A 25444-nucleotide genomic window follows, 5' to 3' on the forward strand; every position below is an offset into this window, starting at 1 on the left:
TTCCAAGTATTATCTAAGAATACTTGTTTACAGTATTTCTTCCTTCTTCTCCAAATAGCAGCTTTCCAGTTCCTTTATTTCATACAGTTTTCAGGAATTTTTTTGCTTGATGTCTGCATGAGTGTCACTTTTTGTCACATTTCATAGTGTTAACTCAGTATTTTCTTCATTTGTTAAAATTTTTGGAGCAAATAGATATTCTCACTTCCAAGCTACCAGCATCTTCTGGTTTAATTAAGACTAATGTTCATCCAGTATATTTGGTAGATCAAGACTGACCAGTCCAAAAGCATTGTGTAGAGATACTGTATCAGTTTTGCTTCAGTGACCAACCTCCCAGCAGATCTTCCTAGGGAAACTAATGATGAGATAAATCTCCCAAACAAGCAGCTTCAGAACAGTTTAACTGTTATGAACATTGAACAAATTACTTTTTCCATCTAGTAAAATAGCTTGCTCTGATGCAATTAATAAAGCAGTTGTGTAGTTTGGTGACAACTGGGAGGATTCACTAAGCTGCTCACTGCTAAATGACATCTTTCATCTCACACAAACTAACAAACTGATGTGATATTCACAGGAGTCACTGAAGCAATGTTGGATGTGAGAAATGCAGGAATATTTCCGGCTCCTGGATCTGGGTGTAGAACACTACCCTGTCCTACCACCACATCAGGGAGGAAATGCTGGGGGCTTACCAGACCCTCACCATTACCCACATACTTGGTGGTCTCCATGAGAAGGGACCTTTTGGCAGGGACACAGCTCCCGCTTGGCCCATCACCCAGGGGTATGCTGTGTAAGACTTGGGTCCTGTAGTCCCATTGTGAATTTGCTTACCAACAGAGGCAACCACTGAATTAAACCCCAAATAATCAACCATAGCAGTACTAAAAAAAAAAAAAAAAAACCAAACCAGGAGTAGAGGATTAAATTTTTAGAAGAAAAGTGACTGTACCTGCAGCATGTGAATGGAGAGACACATAGTTGACCTGTCTTGCTAGTTTTGTTTTAAGAGCCACAAGTGCAACTGGACCATAGTTGTGAACTGCTTTAGAAATATCACCTGTGGGCCACTGTAAATATTCAGGACAACAGTCAATATCAAATACTGAGGCCAAGACAACCACTTAGTACCACACGTTGCAGCATTGGGTGGATAATATTCTGAGTAAACGCAGTTCTTTGCTGACCTACTAAACGTGTCAACTCAGATTGCCCTGACAGTTAATTGTGCTCACAGATGAGCAGATACCATGTTCAGGATTTACTTGCAAAGGCTTGACCCCGTGCTACTTACAAAGAAGATGAACACTGCACTGGTTTTGCTGAAGGCTGAGGAGTATGGGATTGCATCCTAGAGTCCCAGATTGCTTTATCTGTAGTTATGGAAACAAATTGGACAAAAATAAAAGAAAAAATATTAGAAAGGTGAGAAGGAAGTGTTTCAGTCTTTATTTCTGAAATAGCAATTCTACCTTCTCTTGTGTCTGTCATCTTTTCCTGGTTAGCATGCTATGTCACAAAATCACAGGTGGGGACTTGGAAGATTTCTTTACCACTTTTAATGACTTGTGCTCTTTTAAGTTGCACTGGCTATCCAGATAAGGACAATTACAGCACACTGCATTCTTAATTGCATCCAATTATCTGTGAACACCCGAATATTTTCTAATCCTTAGCATTTTATGAGCAAAGAGTATATAAATTATTTTAATTCTAAACAGCTCATCATTCCCAGTCAACTAACTGCCCTCTTTTTCCAATAGCTACTACTTTATATTGAATAGCTATCAACTACCTTATTTTTTTAATGTGAGAGACTCCTTTTTGTGTACTTTAAGTTTTTGAATCATCACAGGGATTTATCACACTAGTTTTACAAAGATGGCAACTGAAGAGCAGCTGCAGAGCAAATTAATGGGGCACTCTTGTACCTCATCCTGATTCTGGACACTCAGCTTGCAATTGTCACTCCATTTATAACACTGTTGTTTAAGCTTTAAAGCTGATTCCCTTTTACAAGGTTCTTGTGCTGTCTGCTCATGTTCAGGGATTATTTTTGCCTGCTCTCTCTCAGTTCTTCTTTTGCCTCCTTGGAATCGTATCACTTCATTAGTCGTTACGGTGTTAACCGAACAAACTCAGCTGCAGCATCTCCGCAGTTCTTTTAAGCTTAATAAAAAAAGTGTTGATTTTTGGTTGTGTTGCTAGAAATTAGAGAGGGTTTTTTTTTTTTCTGATGGGACACATCCCTTTGCCCTCAGCCCAGATTATCTTGATCCTGTCTCTCATAATCATATTTTACTACCCAAATTCAATCAGACACAAATAGCTCATCCCTGCTTTCCATTATTATAATTTCTTAAAATGCAAAGTTGCAGGTACAGCTAGGAATGAAATAAACGTATCAAATGTGTTTGTGAATGTTTTTGCTCATAGCTTAATCCCTAGGCAAGCAAGTCTTGACAAAAACCTGTAATAATTCTTTCCGTGTCAAGCCATGCAGACTTTATTTGGAGTATGGAGCACCTGTGCTCAGACCTGCTGTCTTAGCACCTTGCAGTGGGTTCAGGATGTTGTGCTTCTCCCATCCTGAAGACTCTTATCAGTACATATAGTCACTGTGTAGCTATGAATCTGCTAAAAAGCAAAAGGCAAAGCAGGCTTGGATAAAGAGTGAAAAAACTAACTGCTCTAATAAAACTAATAATCATCTGCAAACACTCACGTAAAAGTGTTAGCCACACAAGTAGTTACTCTGCAGATCTCATAATCCTGTGAGCTAAGACTACTTACAAGTTAATGGGATCAGTCTATAAGGTAGATAACTGTCTCTTGAGATTTATAAAATAAACCATGAAAGAGTTTTTAAAGGAATGCAGAAGTGATGAACAAACTAACAGTTGGGTTAGGTAGTCAAGTTGGAGGTCAGAAGTTAACTGGATAACAGTATGCATGTGTGAAAGTATACGTAGATTTCTGTATGGGTGTATATATGTTTATAAAAATAATCATGTTTATAGATTGCTTCCTCATCTCATTTCATATTAAACTTGAGTCTGTCGAGGTTGTCTTTCCTTCAGTGCCTTTGTGAAATGTAACATGCTGATGTTAAGTCATACAACTGCCAAGCCTTTCTTACCCTCACAAAACTCTTAGTGACTGGAATGAATGCTGGGGACCGATTTGCACTGCAGATCTGCCAGCTGCAGAAGCTATGGAAATACACAGGAAATAAAAGGGAGATTTATGACACCATTATGATGGTGTAACAGCAATATTTCACTAAAGCTTCCTTCTAAGACTTACCTTTGCTAATTTTCATGCTTGCCATGGTTTTTGTTTCATTTACATCACAGCTAAAGATCTCTAGCATGCTTTCAAGACCTAAATATACTGAAATGCAAAGTAACCTAAAGCATGTAAAAGCAGATAAAAAGTATGTTTCTTATGATAGCGAGATAATCAATACAATCACCTACATGTTATCTTGATGATTTAACATAGATGTAGGCATTGCAAGCAGGTTTCTCTAGGGTACAAAATTATGCCACCAATTTGTACAAAACAAATTTTTCTTTAGCATTACAATCGCAGTAACTGGTGAAGACATGAAATGATTAGTTGTTTTGTGAAATTCTGTCCAAAATCATGAACTAGTCTAAATCAGCATTTTAAACTCAAATGCCCCCAATAAAGTTCTCAATTTGGGATATTCTCCCCAGATCTTACTCTTTGGAGTTTCCATGTGTGTCACCGAAGGACATGGAGCCATTGAAATTCAAGTTTTAGGTAGGTAATTCTTTGTGCTGGCGCATGTATTGATTGCCTTTTATCTACCTGTATATGCATCTGTACAGCATCACTGTCAGTGCTTTTCACCCCAGGAGAACACAGAGGCATCTTACTAGTGCAACATGTGATAGAAGTGTAAAATATGAGTTTCTTTTGTGGCTTTAAGTCATAAATTCAGAAGAGGCATTCAGTTATTCATACTTCTTGCTCACTATACGTGAAGTTCTGCGTAGGAAGCCAACAGAAATGCTGTTTTAGCCTGAGATACAATGTTGCCTGGCTCATGACTCATTTTAGTCCTGTGCCAGCCAATTGCTTGTAGAAAGGCTGCATGTGTCCCCTGAACTCCTCTTCTGCTTTAGTAGGGCCTTAAAACTTCCTGCAGTGAAAGGCTGAGATATGCAGTTATTCCAGGCACCTCAGTATGTGGTCTTTCATAGGACAGCCAGAGAACTGCTGGCAGTCCCCTTCAGCTAAGGCTGAACCACTCAGATGTTTTTAATTTCTCTGAACTAAAAAGTGCTGTAGGTCTCCATACCAGTGAGAAGTCTAATACTTCTCTCTTAAACTTCTTAATAGACTGTGTTCTTGTATTTATAGAGAAAGAGCCTCCTCTTGGTGGTAATGACAGATGTCAAGATGACAAGTTCAGAATTTGTATGGCAAGCCCAGGCTTAAGTATAAACATAGCAAATAGCTGCAGGCAGCCTTTTATTTTCAGAGGTTTTGCCTCCCATGCAGCTCTGTGACTCACGGGGTTGTCATGTCACTGGCAGAGGAGAAAATTTATCCTTTCGCTTACTTCGGTTAAGGCATCAGTTTACTGGCAATTCTTGTAGTCTCATTCCCACCACTGTAGACCCTTCCTTTGCTCAGGTGCCATCCTTCTACTCCAAGGAATTGAGACTGGAGTGGAGTCAGCCATAATACCTGGCTTTTGGCCCAGCAGAATTGTTCTTTCTGCTTTTTTCCTACGTGGGAATTGTAGAGACCTTGCTACAAGTGCACTCCGTGCTCTCTTGAACAGCAGTACATCCTTCTATTTGACTCTTCAGATTCCTATTTCCTTTCAAAGATGGATATAGTTTCCCTTTTTCCACTCATCTTCTCCTCTGCACTTTTTATATATTTTGTATTAAGAAAGAGACATCAGAAAAAAAACCCTACTCAAAAAAGCAAGTTTATGCTTCTGATGACAGAACACTTTTCCAAACGAAGCCCATAGAAATTAATTGTCTCTTTGTCCATTATCGAAGAATAAAGTGATTTTAGAGTGTCTAAAGGCATAGTCTAGTAAGAAAGCAGTGTCTTTCCACACAATTTTCTATGGTATTTGTGGTTTGTATCTTTGTTCTCCTACTCTCCATGACTACCATTTTTCTGTCAAAATTTTTAAGTGTCTGCAGGGGACAATCACAAACCGAGGACAAAAACAGATTATTTACCAGTAACCTGAGTTCTCCTACACAATCATTTTCTCCACAGAACCATTGCAATTCCCCCCTCCCTGATCTTCCTATTCAAGAGACAGATTTTTTTTTTTACAGTCAGTTTGGAATCAAGTAGGAGGGTGTAATAGTGACTCACATCTGCCAGAGGTAAAATGGCATTCAATGCATGCGCTAGTGCAGTTTGTACTTACCTGAAATTTGACAACTTCAACAGCTCTTTGATGTCCGACATGGCGTTCTCACAAATTTCTCTAAAGACCATGAATCTGTGGAAGAGGTAACCCCACCCCCCCAAAAAAGGAAATTCAGTTACTGGTAAGTAATACAGTTTTATTAAAGATGTCAAGCCATAAGGATTCCTGCTCATCCCCAAAAAACTGTAATAACCATGCCATTTACTTATTTAGTGGACCGAATTGAGAATTATTATTAAAAAAATTTACACTGAATATAAATGCACTAAGCATTCCAGAATAATTTCGTAATTTTTATTATATGAAGATCCCAAACACTTTTGGCAGAATCTTGAAGGCAAAGAGTTTTCCGAGAGCACAAGTTGATACTAAATTTGCTAGACTTGAGATGGAATATGTCTTTATCTCCCTGCAATTTTTATGGCTCTGATTCCACAGACACAAAAGCTCCAACGGATTTCAGTTGCTCAGAATGAATTCCTTAAAAAAAAAAAAAAAAAATATATATATATATATTCCCCTGTAGGGTTTGACCCAAAGCTAAATGAAGTAACACAATCCTCTTGAATTCATTGGGCTTTGGATCCTTATCTTTTGGGTCTGTAACATTTAAACATAGTTAAAGTGATTAGGAAAAAAAAAGGAAAAAAGATGCTTAGGAAAATTACTGAACAACATCTGGCGTGTTCATATCTGCTTCATTCTATTCAGTTGTCAAACAATGTTTTTCTTCTTTGCTATGTTATAGGTAAAATGTGTTAAGAGATAATACCGTTATAAATAATCCTTTTAAAACAACCATGTTTCTGCCTAACCATCAAAGCATCTTTCTATTTGCAGACATCTAGGAGCAATAACTTTCTTACTTGTAAATACTATAAGCTTTCATCCTATGCAAGAGATTATCAGAATGGCTTCTAAGGACTTTTCTTAAACCTTCCATTTTTTTGTCTTTATTAAACTTTCTTTTTTCTCAAGCTCCTCATAATCTACATTGTGACTTCCTGTGTTTATAAAACTTCTCATGTTTATTTCAGTGCCAATTTATATTCATTCTAATTTTAATTTTCCAGTTTGATCTCTAAGGGAAAACAATATATAGGAACAAGCTTTCAGATAAATAATTATTTCACTGATACAGTTTTGCTTTATTCCAGTCAGCTAGTCTCACTGAGCTCAGAATCAAACCCAAAATGTATTAGGAACCTGATATCCACAAAATTATCAGTAGCTGCATAATTCACCATACCCTGTCAGGAGTCTTATTTCTGGGAATAACTTCCATTGCCAAGGGCAGGGAGAATTATGAGTCCATATTTCAAGTCTGGACCAGATCCTAGTGTAGAAGAGTAGAGGAGACAGACATTTTAATGCTGCTTAGCCTAGAAGTTGCTTTCTGTAAAAAATGCTTTTTTTGGTTTAAAGAGTAGTACCACAACCAAAAGTGCTAACTCACTGTTGTACTTTCTTTTTATGTAGATATCCTGCAGTCACAGCTTATCAATATGGGTGTTATTCCTACACTAGTGAAATTGTTGGGTATTCATTGCCAAAATGCAGCTCTGACTGAGATGTGCCTTGTTGCATTTGGCAATTTAGCAGAACTTGGTAAGTGCACAATTTTAATCTCAAATTTACATCCAGTTTTCATAAAGTTAAATCTTGAAGACTAACAAAAGCCCTGCACTGATGCTTGTTCTATTCCTTTTGGTACATTCAAAATTTAAAGCCAGCAATTTCTGCTTATGGTCTCTAAAATCTATAGTTTGTTGTTTTTTTTCCCTTCAGTAACTGAAATTTATTTGGGTACTTAGTACAACCTTATGTTTTATGTTAACGTTCTTCAATGCAACTAAGCACATTTTAAATCATCCAAACAGCATTTCCTGAGCGCTTCTACTTAATGTGAATTATTTATTAAAAATATTAATAATGTATCCTGGTGTAGCTCCACGAAGTTATATCAGGATTAAGTTTGGCGCATGGAAATCACTGAATGAAGCTGAGACAGGCACAGTTCATAAATCTGCCTATACAATGTTCTGTTAGGTTTAGAGTTTTAACACGTTCTAGTCTAAATACTTGCATGTATAAATGATGAATACTGCTAAGATGTAAACATTATTTTTAGCAAGTTTAGGTACAGCTTCATTAAAACTGAAGTTAGTGGTCCTGCATTGATTCAATGTCTTTGCAAGTGAATTAGTTTTCACTGGAATCCCACCAAGTGTAAACCAACAGGTTGTTAGGGTTCATGTTTTATTATCACTTATGTTTTACATTGCTGTTCTTTTGCTAACCTGTTCTGTGAAATTTTAGTCTTATGATTTTCTTTGCACTGGATAATGCTAAATAATGTAGCAGTTATCATATCGTCCTTTATTTCTAAGAAGATTCAGCAGTTCAAAATATGAAAAAGATACGTGAGTTTGTACTGTTTGGTAGCTTGCAGTTATTCACAACTATCCTAAGTTCATAGATTTCAAGGCCAGACAGAGTATCATGTTATTGAGTGTAGTCTGATCACACATATAATCCCTTAGCTTGTAACAAACAAGTCTACTTAATAAATCAACAATAGAAAGAGCCATCCAAATAGCACTAAAGAAATTACTAGGTCAGAGATCTTCAAGAGGGGCAAACGGGCACCGTGGGTTGTGTCTTTGCAGCAGAAAGCATAAAACAAATGGTGTACTTGGAATTCTAGTGCTAAAATGCAACTAAACCAATATTAAATATAATAAATGGTATCTTCACTGAGAACTACATTTTCTTTCCCTCTTTGGAAAGAACCGGCTCCGTTCAGTTGAGTAATAAGCACCACAGGGAAGAAACGTAACAGCAGCTGCTTCCCTTCCTGTTCCCGTACGCCGAAAAGATGCTTGTTCCTTAAGACTGGCCCAAATTTAATTTAGCTTGTAGTACTTTAATCTCCATCAAGCAATAGCTTAGTAAATCACATCACGGCTGTAATAGTTTATTTTTTGCTTTGTAACTTCAGGTACTTTCATTGTAAGGTAGCTGGGTTTGATCGCTTAAGAGACAACTGCATGGCACAGATCCCTCGAGAAGCTTTACATGAAACTCTTACTCTGTATCAAAGCAGGACAAAAACCCGATAAGGAGAATGGTGGTTCTGCTTTTAAAAATACTGGGAAGGTCAAAAATCAACTTAGAACATGCTATGAAGTTGTGCATATCAACAGAAAACAACAATGGGATTGCACAACAGGGTCTAGGTCTGCAGTTCATGCTTTTCTCCAGTCCTTGGGGTCAATTCTATATTAAAATAATTCCTAACAATCCATTAGAGCAGTAGCAAAGGTGCTGGAAGATTTTCTAACTACAGATGGCCCTCAGGAGGTGGCAACTGGAGAATGCAGAACACCAGCCCCACCACCTGCATCCCTTGTAATACTGCCAGTGAGGAGGAATAAGATACAGGCAATGGAATAAGAGATGCTTTTGTTGTATCTACATTTGAAAGACCATTATCTGCTGGTTGACCTTCTGGTAGCAAGCTAGCCCATCTGTAAAGCTCCTCTATGCTGCCTGTGCACTAGGAAACAGCCCTGCAGCAGCCATGTACAGATTTCAAAGGAAATGTCACCATCATGAAACCATGTAAATATTAAAGCATTCAGTACAACTCTTCATCTGTCCTCAGAAAATGCAATATGTAATCTGCTAGCCTTCCTGTTAAACTGAGGGGAATCAAAGACTTAACACGTATTTTTGTCATATTACTGTTTCTATAGCTACCTTTACATTGTGTTGGGCAGAAACAACCTCAACAGCCTTGATCGTGTGTTTATATATTTTTAGCAGCCTTAATCATAATCAATTCAGGTCAGTACATTTATCTTAAAGTGTTAGTCATTTGTCTTTTCATTTAGTGACAAGCACGAGTCTATTGTTCTTGTCTGTGAAGAGCATTACAAGTCATCTTACTGATTTAATCGGGTAATTAAAAGAAATAGTCTTACCTTTTGAAGTGGTTTGTTTACTTGATAGTGATTTTTTTTCCTTTTGCTTCACAGAGTCAAGTAAAGAGCAGTTTGCCTACACAAACATTGCTGAAGAACTCGTGAAACTGTTCAAGAAGCAAATAGAGCATGATAAAAAAGAGATGATTTTTGAAGTTTTGGCTCCCCTGGCAGAAAATGGTAAGAATCTTATTGCTTAAGCTTATCTTTTATTCATTCTTTCATAAGTATTTTGGTATATCATTGTCTTTTTCAGGCACTAATGCAGAGTAACTGCCTTGTTCAGAAGCTGCTGTAGCTGATCCTTGCAATGATAGTTTCATATCAAATAAATAGATCTTAATTGTCTGAGCATGCAACAGGAGCCAACAAATTGTTCATGCTCATTCTGCCCCTGATTCATTCTCTGTATGTTGATACTTTATTTCCCTGTACCCACAGTGGGAATATCAAAAGCTGCTTTTTAGAGGGCTTTACAGCATTTGTCTGCAAAACACTGGCTCAGCAAGCACTTGTAGTCCATTAGAGCATCAGCACATCAGTCATTACATCGTTTCCTGGGATCACAGAACCCCTGGCAGTTCCATTTCCCATGGATGTTATTTTTGCAAGGGCCATGTTAATTGCTAGACACTCTCCCCCTACTGTTCATTGACAGATCATTTTAATTTAATTTGGATGTTCAGCAGCATATATTGTGGTGGCCCCAGGAGACTCAAATTGCATTCCCTGCTGGAGCAAGAGCAGGAATTGATGTGTGCCCGGTCACTCCTCTGGGATGTTCCTCCCCAAGGAGTTCTGGATGGTTTGTATCATCTACCATCTGCCTCTTAAAGGAAACAAAAAAATGGGTTAACAGGTAAAGCTGGGATGAAGTGGGAAACAGCTCTGAGTATGGAAGACACAACAGTATTTGATGGCTCTATGAGCTTGTTTAAATCACCTCACCTTTAAAGCTTGTTTGAATGGGATAAATTATTTAGGCAGACTTGTAAACCCTCAAGATTTCAGTTTCATCCTACTCCGCTCTACACATACGCTCTGTTTTACATGGTATAACACAAGATAAATTGTAACTTCAATTTTAAAAGTTGGCTTGTTTTTTAAGTGGTATGTGGAAACAGGATCCTTTTCTCAGTTCTAAAAATGCACATTTTGCTAAAATATATTTATTATAATAATAAAAAGCAAGTTGCTCTAAGGTAATTCCATTCTTGGAGACTGACGCAGAGTTGGGTCAAACCTTTTGCAAGCTTGACATGTTTCAGTTCAAATGCTTAATTTTTCTTAGACTATGTTTTATAGTCACAGTAAAATTTGATGAGTTTACCACTGCTGAACATAACTCAGGTGCTTGCATGTTATGAGGCAGCTGCTCTTCCACTGTGAATTCAAGGCATACTTAAATGAGTTCACTGTACTGGTACTGTTTAGATGCTTTTGATCATAGATAATTAGCACTAGGTCAGGAGAAAAAAAAAAAAAAAAAAACAGAAAAAGAAAAAAAAAAAAACACAACCATATAAATTAAGTATTTGAGTGTCTGGGTGTTGGTTGTTGCAGGTTTTTGAGGGCTTTGTTCGTTTTGTTGTTTAAGCACAATGGTGTAGCAATTTATTTCAAATCGCAGAACATCTGCAACCTGGTATTCTGTAACTAAGGGAACTCTTACCTCAGTGTAAAAGTGCCTATTTAAAAAAATCCCAACTGGATATTTTGCATTCTCTAACAAAGTTCATGAGAAGGTCAGTTGCTCTTAGAGGAACAATGAATTTCACTTGGGCAAAAAGCCTAGTGACAACAGGAAATTGAGAGGCAGACACATCCTTCACCAGAGGCAGAACACTTTTCTTCACCCATCTGCTGCTTGTGAACTGCATGAAAAAAAATATTTTCAAATCTTTGGCTTTTGAAATACTTCAACTTGGGTCAAACTCCTTACTGTTAAAAGACGATTTCATGCAGAAAGCTAAGAGGAATGCATTTGTTTGCACATTTCTGCAGAGGTTTGCAACTGTGCTTTCTAAAATCAGCATGCAAAAACGACCAGAATCACTTTAACGTAACAAAAAGACATAACACAGCATCAGACAACCTGCCATTCCCACGTAACAGAAATGGAGTTTAGGCATTTAAAGCAGATTTCCAGCTCCAAGATCACAGGGAAAAATCTGTTAAAGATGGTGTTGTAGAAACAACAGAAAAAATACTGCTCCCAAGTCCTGTGCTACCACCTGAAATACAGGTTTATCACCTTCTCTCTTGAGCCTTGTTGCCAATAACTAAGAAATGAGTTTGCCTCCACTATTTCTTCAGACACAAGTTTCTCTCCCACCCAGCATTTTGGATTTGGCCTTCCTGTACTCGTGAAGCCCTTTCAGCAAATGGCAGAAATCTTGGCTCACCTAGAAGAAATAGGTTATTACTTGCTCTGAGGTTTCATAAAAAAGTTCTGTATTTTATACTTGCACTTCTCAGTGAAGTCGGCATCTGCTCTGTACATGAAATGGAATAAGAAACACAAAATTTGTTTTGCAGTACAGCCCAAAGTTTTTGGAAAGCCCAGACAGGGCACAGTCCGTGTGAGTCTGCTACGTGACAGCTGAGATGCCAGAAGTTTGCTGCAGAGAAGTATGCTCAGTTTTTTGAAGTGAAGAGAGCTCCATACAGCTTCAAAGTATAGTTGTGCTCTAAAGGCAGTCCAGAGCTGGGTCAGTGGCTGGTAGATGAATAACAAACAGAAGTTGGCCCTGAAAATTTAAAATCAAGAAGTTACAGTTTTATTTACACAAGCTGTCAGTGGAACCACTGACACCACTACTACTTTGTACATACACACAGGACAGACTGTGAAGTGAATGTATTGAAACCCACGATTCTGACTCCTGTTGTCCATGCTGTTCTTCAGATGTCATTAAACTACAGCTGGTTGAAGCAGGCTTGGTGGAGTGCTTACTTGAGATCGTCCAGAAGACTGTGGACAGTGACAAAGAGGATGATATTGCAGAACTTAAAACAGCTTCTGATCTTATGGTTTTATTATTGCTTGGAGGTAAGTACGGTGTGTCCCTGTCTTCTGCAGAGCAACAGCAGATACTTGTAACGCCGTTCGGCTGATGAAGCTTACTATTTATTAATTTTCTAAATAGCCTCGAGGACCTGCTACCTGCCAGGTAACATTTAATGGGTCAGATTTTGTCTCTCATCCCATTGGAGGACTGGATTAATTGTAGAGAAGCCAGCAGAGCTTCACAAATATAAAGAGAATTCTGCTTAGCAAACACAGCTCTGGCTTGCTGACTGTCTTTGCTTTCTATCTCAGATGAATCCATGCAAAAGTTATTTGAAGGAGGAAGAGGCAGTGTGTTCCAAAGAGTACTTTCATGGATTCCTTCCAATAGCCATCAGCTACAGCTTGCGGGAGCATTGGCTATTGCAAACTTTGCCAGAAATGGTAAGAATGTACCATAATAGCTTATGTAAATTTATCTGTGCCCTTCTATCATGCTCCTTCTGTACAGCTATAAACAAGAACTGCACATCAGGGTAAAGCTGGTGTTGAGCTATACAGCAGTATTGATACTTTACAATTTTGAAAAGCATTAAGTCTACTATAAAAATACTTCTTCACATTTGTAGAGAGGTGCAGGGGATTTCTGCCTTCTTCAGCATTAGCTATACATTAGTATTGATACAATTTTGAAAAGCGTTAAATCTACTATAAAAATACTTCTTCACATTTGTAGAGAGGTGCAGGGGATTTCTGCCTTCTTCAGCATTTCTTGTATCACTTTTCGAAATTTGCCACAAGCACTGCAGCTCCTGTTGATGATGGTGGTCAAATCTTGACAACAAAATCTAGAAAGGAGCAAGGAAATAACCCTTCTGTTCTTAAAAAGCTCTTGCAAAAATGTTAGTAATAATCTTCCATTCACAAGTGACTTATCTCGCACAGATGGAAACTGCATCCATATGGTGGATAATGGCATAGTTCAAAAGCTGATGGATCTGCTAGACAGACATGTGGAGGATGGAAATGTAACTGTGCAGCACGCTGCACTGAGTGCTCTCAGAAACCTGGCTATTCCTGGTAAGCCTCACTTTGCATTGCTAATTACACAAAGGTGAAATCCTCTTCTCTGCTGCACCCCACCGGGAGATGGGGGTGGGAGAACTGACTGACAGACCAAGGGGCAGGTCAGAATGCTGTTTTTTGTTCACACCCATCACTGGTTTTATGTCTTTTGCATAGCAGTTGTGACAAGCAGTTTTAAATACATCAGAGGCCTATTGACCATCCTTTGCCACTTTGATGCCACAGTATTATCTCCACCCCCGCAAGGAAAGGGCAGCTTTGTAATAGGCAGGGAGCTGAGGGAGCTTCTGATAACCATCTCTCAATCCTTTCTGTCCTGTTTCTCTTGGGATCTCTCTCACAGCTGAGGTCCCCACCAGAGAGCAGTGTCCACTTTGCTGAAGCCCTGCGCTGTGTTGTAGCTTCCTGAGGCTCTGAGAGTTCCCACACTAGGGCTGGAGGCAGGCTGTTAGAACAGGCAGCTTATTGCAATTAGTTACTGTCTGTAGGCAATGAACCAAATGCTTACTGTGGCATTTTCAGTAACTTAATTTGTATGAGTTTTGATTACCCAAGCAGAAAAGGCAAAGCACATGCACATAAAAACAAAGCAAGTCTGTAACGCTTGTGTACAAATTCCTATACCAAGCCAAAAATAAGTCTTTCATCCATTTAACCTTATTTCACTGCCTTCAGTTTTGATAGACAATAACTTTCTAGTAATGATCACAGACACATAACTAAACCCATGCCATTTGCTTACCTTTCTCAGGTGAGTAATTCTATTAACTTCCACCAGTCATCAGGCTTCCCTGTAGCCTGTGCTCAGGGACATCTGCCAGAGACATACATAAGTTTTCACATATTGTTGTAAAAAAATGAGCAATGAATAACTGGCCTCAGTGGTGAACTGCTTGTTAAACACTACTTTGAATATTAAATATGTACCATTTTCCAAGTACAATATTGGACCAAGTTTACACCTCACATATTTCAGAGAGATCCAAGAAAATAGAGAATAGACTAGTGGAGGGGATGGAAGAGAGTTTCGAGGGGCAATACTAGGACTACAGACTCAGGACATGTGAGGGCACAGTGTTGTTAGTATAAAGTTTTGGAAAGGGCTAAGAGGTTATTCTGCTAACTGGACGCCTTAATTCCTTTGCCTGGGTGAGACAGAAGAGTGTTGTGGCAAATCAGAGAAGTTTCCTCATAATTTGGGCTGCAAGTACTAGCCTGGGATTCTATTTGAGGCATTTTGTGGAAGATGCCTTTCCTAGACCAAAAGGGGAAAGTCTAGCCCTTGGTTTATATTCAGCTGAACACTGAAAATCAGCTGTGTGTGCTAAGAAAAAGCCCTTAATCTCACACCTGTGTCTTAGCAACCATGACACATTTCCACAACGCAGCATTATCAGCACACACTCATGTTCCTGAAGTCTGTGTTCACAAGCTATTTTCCAAAGTGTGTCTGAACATTTGCTTCAAGACCGTCTTGGAAATAAACCATATCTTCCAGAAATGTTCTTGAGATCATCCCTGTTCTTTATTCATGCAGTTGTAAATAAGGCTAAGATGCTATCAGCTGGTGTTGCAGAAGCTGTATTGAAATTTCTCAGATCGGAGATGCCCCCTGTTCAATTCAAGCTGCTGGGAACATTAAGAATGTTAATAGATGCACAAGGTAAAAATAAACTGTTCTCTATGTTAAGTGATTCTCCTCGGTTCAGTCTGTGATATGCTGCCAAGACTCTTACAAGAAAGAAGCAGTGGAGTTTTTTAAATTTTATTCCTGAAATCTTGAAATAAATCTAATACATATGCAAAGGGAGAGGAATGTGGGTTGATTTGTTTTCAGAACTCCTGAATTGACTGCCAGGGACCCTCAGAATAGGGTGTCAGATGCTGGCGTATTTACTTTGGTACTTCAGAACTCCCCTACGCTGTCACAGCACAAGTGTGCGCTGAGGCGGGAGTGTTCCCAGCCACCGCTCCTCTTCTGCTGTTCACTTACTGCATCTCCTGGCTGTGCCTAGCTCCTTGGAACACAGCAATGCACTTCTGAGCTGGCAAACTGCAATTGCAAAAGGAACAAGCACCTTTTAGCTTAAGAGCTTGTTCCAGGATGAGGGATTTATAAAATGAGAAGTCTGCTAAAAACCCAAAAGTAGTTAGAAATAAATTAGCCAAGTATTTCTTTTTGACCCAGTCTTGCAGATTTTTCAAAACATCCATTCTAGTTCTAGCAAAGCTATTAAATGTGAGATGATAGAAATTCACTGAAGAAACTTATGTGGCTTTACAGTCTGTCAAACCCAATGTAACTGGGCACAGTGCTTCCTTTTGGCAGCGGTCCCTCCTGCTTTTCAATTTTTGAGCTAGCTCACCTTGGGAGGTGACATCAACCTGTATTTTCCCTACTCTTAACCAATGCAGAAGTCTTATTAACTGGGATGACAGGTTGTTTTCAAAGACTGGATTCTGAATGTTTGTCTGTATTTGGTTTTCATTTTGACTGGCTTGACTTGCTTCCACGCAGCCCAGACTTCTCCCACTGCTGGCGCAAGCTAGGGAAGCTCTGCTTACCAAACTCCTTCTGGTTAATAACTTTCAGCTTATTTTTCTAGCGCTTGCTTTAAAAAGTGACAACTTTTTTGTTGTGTTGTTGGCTCCGGCATCATGTAGCAGAAGCAGCTGAACAGCTGGGCAAAAATATAACACTGGTGGAACGATTGGTGGAGTGGTGTGAAGCCAAGGATCACGCAGGTGTGATGGGAGAGTCCAACAGACTACTTTCTGCACTTATACGACACAGCAAATCAAAAGTAAGTTAGGGGTGGAAAAAGGTCAGCTTGTCAGAACTAGGAGTTACCTCTGCACGCGTTATTGGTAGCTGGGCCCTCCCAAGGTGTGTCATCCTTCTAGAGAACCAGGCTGGTTGATTCATCTGTTACTTCTCCTCTGCCTTCGGGACCTGCCAAGTCAGACACAAGCAAAAGGTTTAAATGCTCACTGGAACTGTGTAGTTTAAAAAAAAAGGAAAAAGAAATAAACAAAGCAAAACAATTTCAGAGTGGCAGACCAGCTGAAGGAACACTAGGTAGGATTCATATGGATAAGTCTTGGCTTGTTTTTATTTGCATAATATCCTGTTGAAGTTTAGCTTATTATCCATGTTTTAATGATGCTATATATGAAGAATCATTGCACTCAATTGTTATCATCTTACTGTATATTCATATCAAATTGAGATCTAGAAATAGTCTGTCCCCCTAACTCTTCACATGGCATTTTTCAGAGTTTTAAGATTCTAACGGATCACCAGAAATGATGATTTATTCCAAATTCTAATAAAGCTTGCTTGCATGTGGCAAGATGTGGGACAGATGAGTTCTGTCCCTCTCATCACCTTTGCATCAACCAAATACCTTTACATAAGCTGTCCCAGGTTCAGTGTCCTTGCTCAGAAGAGCGTTAGGCAAAACACAGCCTTAGAAGGGACAAAAACATCTCTGGAAACAAGTGGTTTCAGGCTCAGAGCTCACGTAGTGTGTTCAGTAGGAACACAGGCTGCACAACTGAGCTCAAATAGGAAGTGTGATTTGGAGAACTCAGACTTGAACAGCGACCTCTTTGGCATTTGCAAAATGAAAAACGTATTGTGGACACGATCTGTAGTAAGCCTCTCCAAACCCAAGTCAACAGGCCCTATAGAGATTTAAATCTTTGCTGATTTCTAATATTACTGTCTCTTACTAATGCCCATCTTCCATCTTATGTCCTGCCTCTAAAACTAGTCAAGTTTCATTTGATTTTTCCGAATTCTCAGTTTTTTTGGCACCACACACAGAGTTCCTAAGATACATGTGTAGATGTAGATGGCATATACCACCACAGATGTGACTTTTTATCACTACTCTCTGCAGGAAAACATAATCCAGTTCTACATACGGAGAAACTATTGATGGCCCCAAATAGATATTAATTCAAAATTTAAAATTATCATCGATGAGCTTTGGTGTGGTTCATGTACTCATATAGGAAACTTGACTGGAAAACAGGCTTGATAGGGCCTTCTTAATGCTTTTGCTGCCCTCTAGTCTTGAATGTGAGTACAACTGTATGGTTCTTTACAACACAACAGATTTGAATTTCGCTTCTCATTTTAAAGGATTTGGGGCAATATTTACAGAGGTGATGGTAGTTTAGAAAACTTACCTGGTAGAAACTTGCATCTCCTTCTAAAACTTACATCTCCTTCTAAAAAATGGAGTAGATACTCGTGAGTTAAGTGACACTAACACCAAGCCTAGCAGCTGTTATCTCTTCTATTTGGTAGTGCCTTTTAGAGGGTGATGTTCACCTACAAAATAAAAAATTTTGATGTCAAAGATGCTGATTCCCAAGACTTATGTAGCCAAAATTCCACACCAATTCAAATAGAAATTAGCAGTTCCCATATTATTCCATGAAGTCTCAAAACTACTGTGGAGTTCCACAAGAAAAATCACAAATAGTAAAACACATTATTGCAAGTAAGAAAAAAATAAAAATGCTTACATGTTTGTGTACATTATGTCATTCAGAAAAAAAATGGGGTTTAAGTGTGACACTCTTTAAGTCATTGGCTATGACTTGTACCACTAGCATCTTCAGTATGATTATCTAGAAACAGTTCAGTTTTCAAGGATTATGATCGTACTGCATGTCCTGGGTTTGCCTGGGATAGGGTTAATTTTCACAAGAAAAGGCCCAGCCAGGACACAACTAGCCAGGAGGACGTTTGATACCATGTACCATGGGATCCCTGCTTGGGAAGAGGCTGAGGCTTGGGTTCTGGGTGGTGAGCAATTGCATTGTGCATGGGCTTAGACCACGCTATTGTGTCCATTTCCTTGCATAAAGAGTGTGACAGCGTAGCCCAGGCAAGCACTGGAACATAAATCATTCTAAACACATGTATCAATTAATGAGTTTTGGCTTGTGGCTGGAGTTAGAGAGAGATGTGTGCTTGAAATGGAAATACAACACAGTGATTAAAAATTTAAATCGGATTCTCATTTCATGAAATAACTACTACTTCAAAACTTTGAGCACCCACAGAACAAACAAATAATAAAAACCAAACCACATTTCCTTAAAGAGTTTCCCTTTCACATGTCTGATTTTCAGGCAAACGTTCTTCATGTATTTTGGGGAGGTAAAATGGTGAAAATATTAAGTGCAAACTCACTTTTGAAATTGTGATTAACAAGTAATCAGAGACCTGCAGACAGCAGACATTTTTATTCATCTGTTGTCATACATGTAAGTTTAACCAAAACTTGGGCTTAAAAACAAAATCCCAGCTACGTAATTTTAAACTACTTTAAAGCCATTTAACCCAATATATAATAAGATGTAGTATTTGTGCTCTCAATTCTCTGAGCACTTTGAAGCAACTTTGAAAATCCATGGAGAGAGATGAAAGATTTGATAACTATTAAATCTATGTTCTTCTGTCTCCTTATCCCAAATATGTGGTTTGTTGGGTGCTTTCGATAAGCTGCTCTGAAGATCACAATGTAAAGAAGGGAAAACTGATCATCTTACACCAGCTGAGTTCAAACATAACAGAGTAGACTCGTTGTTAGGTGATTGATGGCACACCACCAGAACGTGCGTTATGCAGCAGAACCTGGAGAGGAGTTGGTTATCCATCCTCACTGAAGTTTTGTAGTTATACTGGGTTGCTTTAACAGGTTTTATCTCACAATTGCAGAGTAGCAGCAGATAATTTATAGCCCCACATGCATTTACGTATGAAGTGATTACATGTGCAAAGACCCAGTGAGTGGCCTTGCCCAAAGGTAGCACGGCACCCACGACCATTTCATTATTTAATACGGTTTGCATGCCATTTAGAATTTCTTTCATTTCTCTGTTATTTTAGGATGTAATTAGGACCATTGTACAGAGTGGTGGCATCAAGCATTTAGTAACCATGGCAACCAGTGAACATGTAATAATGCAAAACGAAGCTCTCGTTGCACTGGCATTAATAGCGGCTTTAGAGTTAGGTGAGTATCCCAGCGGTTAACTCGACCTGTTTTCTTTCCAGTCAGCACCCAAGAGAAGTCACAGAGAGTTGTGCAAGTTTGGGTTTTTTTTTGCAATGTAGAACATCCTCCTCCTTCCACCTCCCTTTCAGCAGCACAGAAATATGCAACAAGTTCACCCAGACATAGGTGGGCAATAAGGTTTTGCAGAAAACTGGAGTTTGCTGCTGTCTGCTCTGTCATTCTGGCAAGTGATCATGAGCTAGAAAGACCCTTCAACATGACTTTCAGATTTGGGGTAAAACCCAGAAGGGTAACAGTTCAGAAAATCATACTTTAGAGAGGAGACTGTATGACTTAACTGCATTTCTACACTGAAATGGTTAATCCTCTTTTGAGAGGGCTTACCAAAGTAAAGCTTTTGCTTACCTAATTAGTGAGAGCTAGAGAATATACACAGAGGTGGATAATAATAAAGACATTTGGGGGCTTTAAGTCCCACAGAAACAGGTGCAAGAGTTGCCATATGAAGGCAGAGCTGATTAGTTGTCTGGACCTCCCTTTGTAGTACCTGAGCTTACCAAGCAGAAAGGTAAATACACAACAGAGATTTTGTTTGTCCTGTTTCTTTGCTTATTAACTAAGGAACAAAACAAACAACAGTACATATTTTTGCTTTTGATTTCATCTCTTGCCATTGCCAACCACAGCAGTGCCAAATCACTGCCAATACATCAGGGAATTGGTTTTAATTCAAAGGAAAAAATGTTACTATTCACATGAATCATCTATCCCTTCTTTGTCTTGTCTTCACACGTTTAAAGGTTTCAAGCCTGAATTCAATATATAATATTTCCTCTGTAGTTTTCTATGAAACAACTCACTAATTAAGTTTTTCACAGCCTTTATAATAGACCCTGAGCTCCCTCTACCGTGGCATGAAGAACTACACCATCTGTATTTACTCAGAATTTCCAAAAGCAAATTCAGGCGGTAGAAAAGTCTTGAAAGCTGAAATATTTCAAGTGTTGGCCTGGTGGCTTCTCCCTGAGCTCGCTACACATTTACGATTAGATTTGATCATTAAACTCTGTGATTGTCCTTTCAAACCATTAGGCTATTTTACATTTTCATGGCAAGAACTGTGATTCCTATCATCATATCATATAATATGCCCTTCAGTTTTATGCCAGCGAGTTGTGTACCACAGTGCTACTCTCACCACAGTGAGAGATCTGTGCTTCAATAAATGGCGCACACAGGAAAGCATCAAAGCAAGCAGGACTTCCAGATTGACCAATTGTCACTTCTGTTTCAGTCACTGCTGAAAAGGATCTTGAAAATGCTCAGCTTGTTCAGATTCTACACAGACTGCTCTCAGATGACAGGAGTGCTCCAGAAATAAAATACAACTCCATGGTGCTCATCTGTGCCCTTATAGGATCTGGTGAGTATGCAGGAGAGGGTGCTTTCCTGAGAGATGTGTGTATTTAAACTTAGTTCTCTTTTAGCCTGGACCTAGAACGTGCACAGATGCTCTCCAAGACTGGTTCTCTGTTCACAATGAATGTACACAGAAGGGTTCAATTTAGTAGGACACTTTCATAGTGTCAAGAAAGAGGCTGTTAGCTCAGTTTTGGATATTAACTGCAGAAACTGGACTCTGGCTTCTGCAGGATGCAGCTTGCTCAAATTTTGACTGATAGGAGAGAAGAGGCAGGCATTTAGAACTGCACCACATCAGGCTGTCTGTACAAATACACAGATAACAAGAACTTTATTTTCACCTTTAGCTGCAAGTTCCCCGTAATTCACATGTGATGGCTTTTGGGCTTTTTGTTTTTAACTGGTCAAGTAAAACTTGGTGGAATTTTGCAAGATGCCACCTCACTTGTAGTTTTCAATGCCTACAAGAATGGTGGGAAACAAAGATACAGATAATATTTTTAAGGACACATGTCCTTGCAAGTCCAAATAAGCGTTTAATAGAGCCCATAGGCTATAATCCTGCTTTAGGAAGTATCCTCACACTTGCCTCTCTAGGACAAGTCCTTCCCTTCCTTAGCAACCCTCACATGCTGCACCCACCAGGCACAACTGTTCGTGGTTGCTTTGAAGGACAAGCAGGACATGCTCTAACACGTCAGTGCTGGACACTAAACTCTAATCTTTCCGAGCTAACCCTCTGCTAAAGGTCAGACTGTTCTGAGGATGGCATAGCAGGCTATGGTTTGACTTTGCAACTTCCTACTTGTGTGTGGGCAAACAAAAACAAAACAGAACTCAGCAAGATTTCATGGAGAAATTTGATTTCCAGCTGAGGCTTCAAGAAGTGGCTAAGTGTCTTTCAGTTCAGTTCTTTAAGAAGTATTTATGCTGCGGAAGGAGAACAAATTTCATTCCATAAAGGTTTCAGAAATTTACAAATAACTAAGATGACAAAGAACTGGATCAAGAAAGGTGGAAACTTAGAGCCCGTCTGCATGTGACGTGGCAAGTGTGAAACATTTCAATGTTCTCCAGAGATGAGTTTACAGCAATTCAGTTGACCTGATTAAAAGTTATAACAAAGTGTGTGCTGTCTCTGTAAACAAAGCTGGTCTTGTCTTTTCCCCTTTTTACAGAGTTCACCATGCCTACTCTGTGTGTAACTCTGGTGACCTGTACCTCCATGTGAGTGAATGTTGTATTGCTGCCATCTTAAAGGAACAAACATTTGGGTTTATAGCAGTATACACATCTCAATGTACCAAGACTGTGCTCAAAACTTGCAAACAGCAGCCCTCAGCTCCTAGTAAAAAACTCACTTATGTTAAGACATGTAATTTAGTAGTTACTCACAACCTTCTTGAGCCATTTTGTGCTTGGGATTATCCATCCATTCTAGAGTAGAAGCCTTTCTGCAGAGGTTCCCCCTCAGCCTCACTGTGATGTTCTTGTGTGTATTCCCACTGCTTCCAACTAAAATAATCCTCCTCAGAAATTCTGCCTGACACTTGTGTTTTCCCTTCCCTGAGTCTTGTCACCTGCAAGAGTGACAGAGTTATTTAAAGCCAAATACGTGTGTCTCTGTTGCACCAGAGTAAGTAGCAGTCTTGTCTTAGAGGGTGCTTTTTAGGGTTCCCCAGCTGGTGGAGTTCAGTCTGCCACCCCACCACGAGCTTTGCCTGGGCACGAGGTGCCTTAGCCTGCCCCAGGGAACAGACAGCCTGTTACCACAACACACCAACACGTCAGGTGAAGGCCCAGCACTTGTCTGACCCAGTGTGCAGCCCTGCTTCCTGATCAACAGACCTGTGCAAAAATCAGAGTACACAAGAGGAGCAACTGAGCAACCCCACTGTTAACTTATTGTAACCAAGGCGGGGGGATCAAAGAGCCAAGTCTGCTCCTCACACATGACAACACTAAAATACATCCCTCTCCTAGCTCTCTTGCCTCTAACTTATTTTCACCACTGTCTCCAGTAAGCATTTATATTTGTGTGTTTCAGTATTCTACTGTAAACAGACCTGTGTGGCCAATTTAAAGTAATTGACCCCAGTCTACTTCCATAAATACTAGAAGTGGTTGCACTGGTTTAATTATTGGTAAGTTTCATTCTCCAGTGGCTGCTTTACGGGGTATCTGGCATCACATTTAACTTGATACTGCCAGCTGCTGTGTGTTAATCAGTAAATATGTGTATATTTATATGTGGTATTTGCTATCTCAAAGTTGTTCTTGCAGCTGAGTGAATGGATGGAAAGAGGGAAAAATGAAGATAATGGAAAATGGAAAGTAATGTAAGGAATGAGCAAAAGCAGAGCATTCACAGCTAGCAGAGTCACCTCCCTGCGTGAGGGTTTCCAGGCTCACAGGAACCTGGATGTGAAACAGACCTATTCAGTGCTGTAAATCACAGAAAAGCCCTGAAATTCAGTTCAGTAGCATCTGCCTAAACACGCTGGTATCTCAAAAGGAGAGCAGAAGGTGCTTATGCAGCACAGCCACCCCAACCACTTGGCTGATACAGCCTTCCAGGTGCACAGCAGCCCGAGTTCCCAGCTCATACACAGCAGGGGACAATCTGCAAGAAAAATGAAAACACATGAACAAGAAAGTAGGCAGGAAGGGAAACCAATGTCAAAGTTTGCTATTAAAAAGCTTAAGTAGTAAATGTGCATAGCATACAGCATAGCTATCTGAAACAGATGGTTGGGATTTCCCCTGGGTAGCTCAGGGATTAGGTCCCCAGCAGCATCTGGGAAGCGAAAATATATGTAGGTATTTCATGGACATTTCCTAGAGTGACCTGAAGAGGGCATGAAACCAAACCAACTGCTTTAGCTCTCATCTGTGAGATATCTAGAGTACAGGGCTTGGAGAAAACCACTTTTTTTTTAATTGCTCTGATTTCATGGGTTGTTCCCAACCTCTCCTTATTAATAGAAAGTACAGTGCATTCCAGGATCAGCATCTTAAAACAGCATCTCAGCTGGAAGTCAAACATAAGCACTGTGTAGGTACACTGAGTAGTGGGCAATGCACCATGTTCTGTTTGTATTAACTTCAGAGCTGAACTGTAAGGGACAGCTAACGGTGACCAAGTGGTGACACACCGCAAAAGAACCATCTCACCCCACAACCAGCCAGAGCTGGTTTGATTCAGACAACATGATAAAGTCAAGCACACTTAGGCTGGTTTAAAGAATAAAGCAGAAAAAATAGTTTCACTAAACATACTCCTTGACCATCTGTTTTGGAAAGCAGTCCAGGTGGATTTTTTTTCAGTTGCTATGCAGTGGATTCATCTTTCATCTCTCTACCTGAAATCCATGGAGCCTGTACACATCTCAGGCCCTGGAGAGTTTTCTCTCTATCCTCAAAAACCATTAAAAAAAGTAAATAAAGATAATGTGTACACGCACATACGTGTGTGGTTACGTGTGTACAGGGCTCAGGAGACCAGTTTCTCAAGCTCGCCAAGCTTTTGAGTTCTTCTGCCCATCTCATACGAAGCACCATTTCTTTTACTGTGTCTTTTTCCAGAACCTCTTCAAAAGGAAGTGCAGAGCATGGCGTTCCTAGAAGTCATATCAAAACTCCGCAGCCATGAGAACAAAACTGTTGCCCAGCAGGCCTCGCTAACAGAGCAGAGACTTGCCGTAGAAAGCTGAGGAAGGTCTCGTTTCCAGTGCATCCCATCACAGATCCCACCTGTGTCCTCCGTCCTGCTGCCGCTCCCGCTGTGTTTTCCACCGTATCACTCGTGCATGCGTGTAATGTTCCCACACAAATTGATGAACTGCTGTAGGTACCAGTCCAAAAAGGTTTCTACAAATTCATAGGTGGTGTTAACATGAACCTGTCTCCACCCGTAACTGTTCTACTTGTATTCTTGTTGCTTGGGCCACATAGTAGAATGTGCATGTTGTAGTCCTATGATGATGTAGAAGTGGTACTACACAACGACTCTTTCCTCACGCCCCCTAATCGCATAACGATGTACTACCAAATTAGGGACAATACAAGATGCAGCAAGTCCAAACTAGTGTGCTGACTATAGGAATAAGAAGTAAATATAGCTCCATTTTTGGTGCTTTGGAGATTCAGGTTTGAATGCGATGTACTGCTGCTCATTCACTGGTCTTGCCTATTAATGTCAAACTCGTGGTACCTAGAAGTAACAAATAAAAATTTCAGTGCTCTCACTTTATCCTGTGGTTTGTCCTTTTTTGTAGTCGTGTGTGGGAGTCACAACTGCCCCACCACACGCTGGTGAGGAGCCCTTTTCGTTCCTGTCTCTGGCCCAAATCACTCCTTCGTATTCACTCAGCTGAAAGGCAAATTATTCCAACCCCTCGCTGTGTATGCTCACACAGAGGCACTGTGTGGTTTAACAATCGTGCATTTCAGCAGG

At 39.7% G+C, this 25444-nt stretch overlaps 1 protein-coding gene across 1 annotated transcript in view; it reads left to right on the forward strand.

Annotated features, from left to right (window-relative positions):
• Positions 1 to 25240, forward strand: part of RAP1GDS1 (RAP1, GTP-GDP dissociation stimulator 1) — a gene marked incomplete at its 5' end in the record, with an annotated part of 64208 nt that extends 38968 nt beyond the window's left edge. Inside the window, 10 exons of the mRNA XM_008949849.1 lie at positions 6923 to 7051; positions 9484 to 9609; positions 12338 to 12481; positions 12752 to 12883; positions 13385 to 13519; positions 15063 to 15188; positions 16190 to 16329; positions 19437 to 19563; positions 20861 to 20989; positions 24574 to 25240. Coding sequence (XP_008948097.1) covers positions 6923 to 7051; positions 9484 to 9609; positions 12338 to 12481; positions 12752 to 12883; positions 13385 to 13519; positions 15063 to 15188; positions 16190 to 16329; positions 19437 to 19563; positions 20861 to 20989; positions 24574 to 24701 — 1316 coding nt within the window. The remainder of the gene's footprint in view (positions 1 to 6922; positions 7052 to 9483; positions 9610 to 12337; positions 12482 to 12751; positions 12884 to 13384; positions 13520 to 15062; positions 15189 to 16189; positions 16330 to 19436; positions 19564 to 20860; positions 20990 to 24573) is intronic.
• Between the last annotated feature and the right edge of the window lie 204 nt (positions 25241 to 25444).

Source organism: Merops nubicus, unplaced genomic scaffold (assembly GCF_000691845.1).
Source record: "Merops nubicus isolate BGI_N331 unplaced genomic scaffold, ASM69184v1 scaffold7741, whole genome shotgun sequence".
NCBI lineage: Eukaryota > Metazoa > Chordata > Aves > Coraciiformes > Meropidae > Merops > Merops nubicus.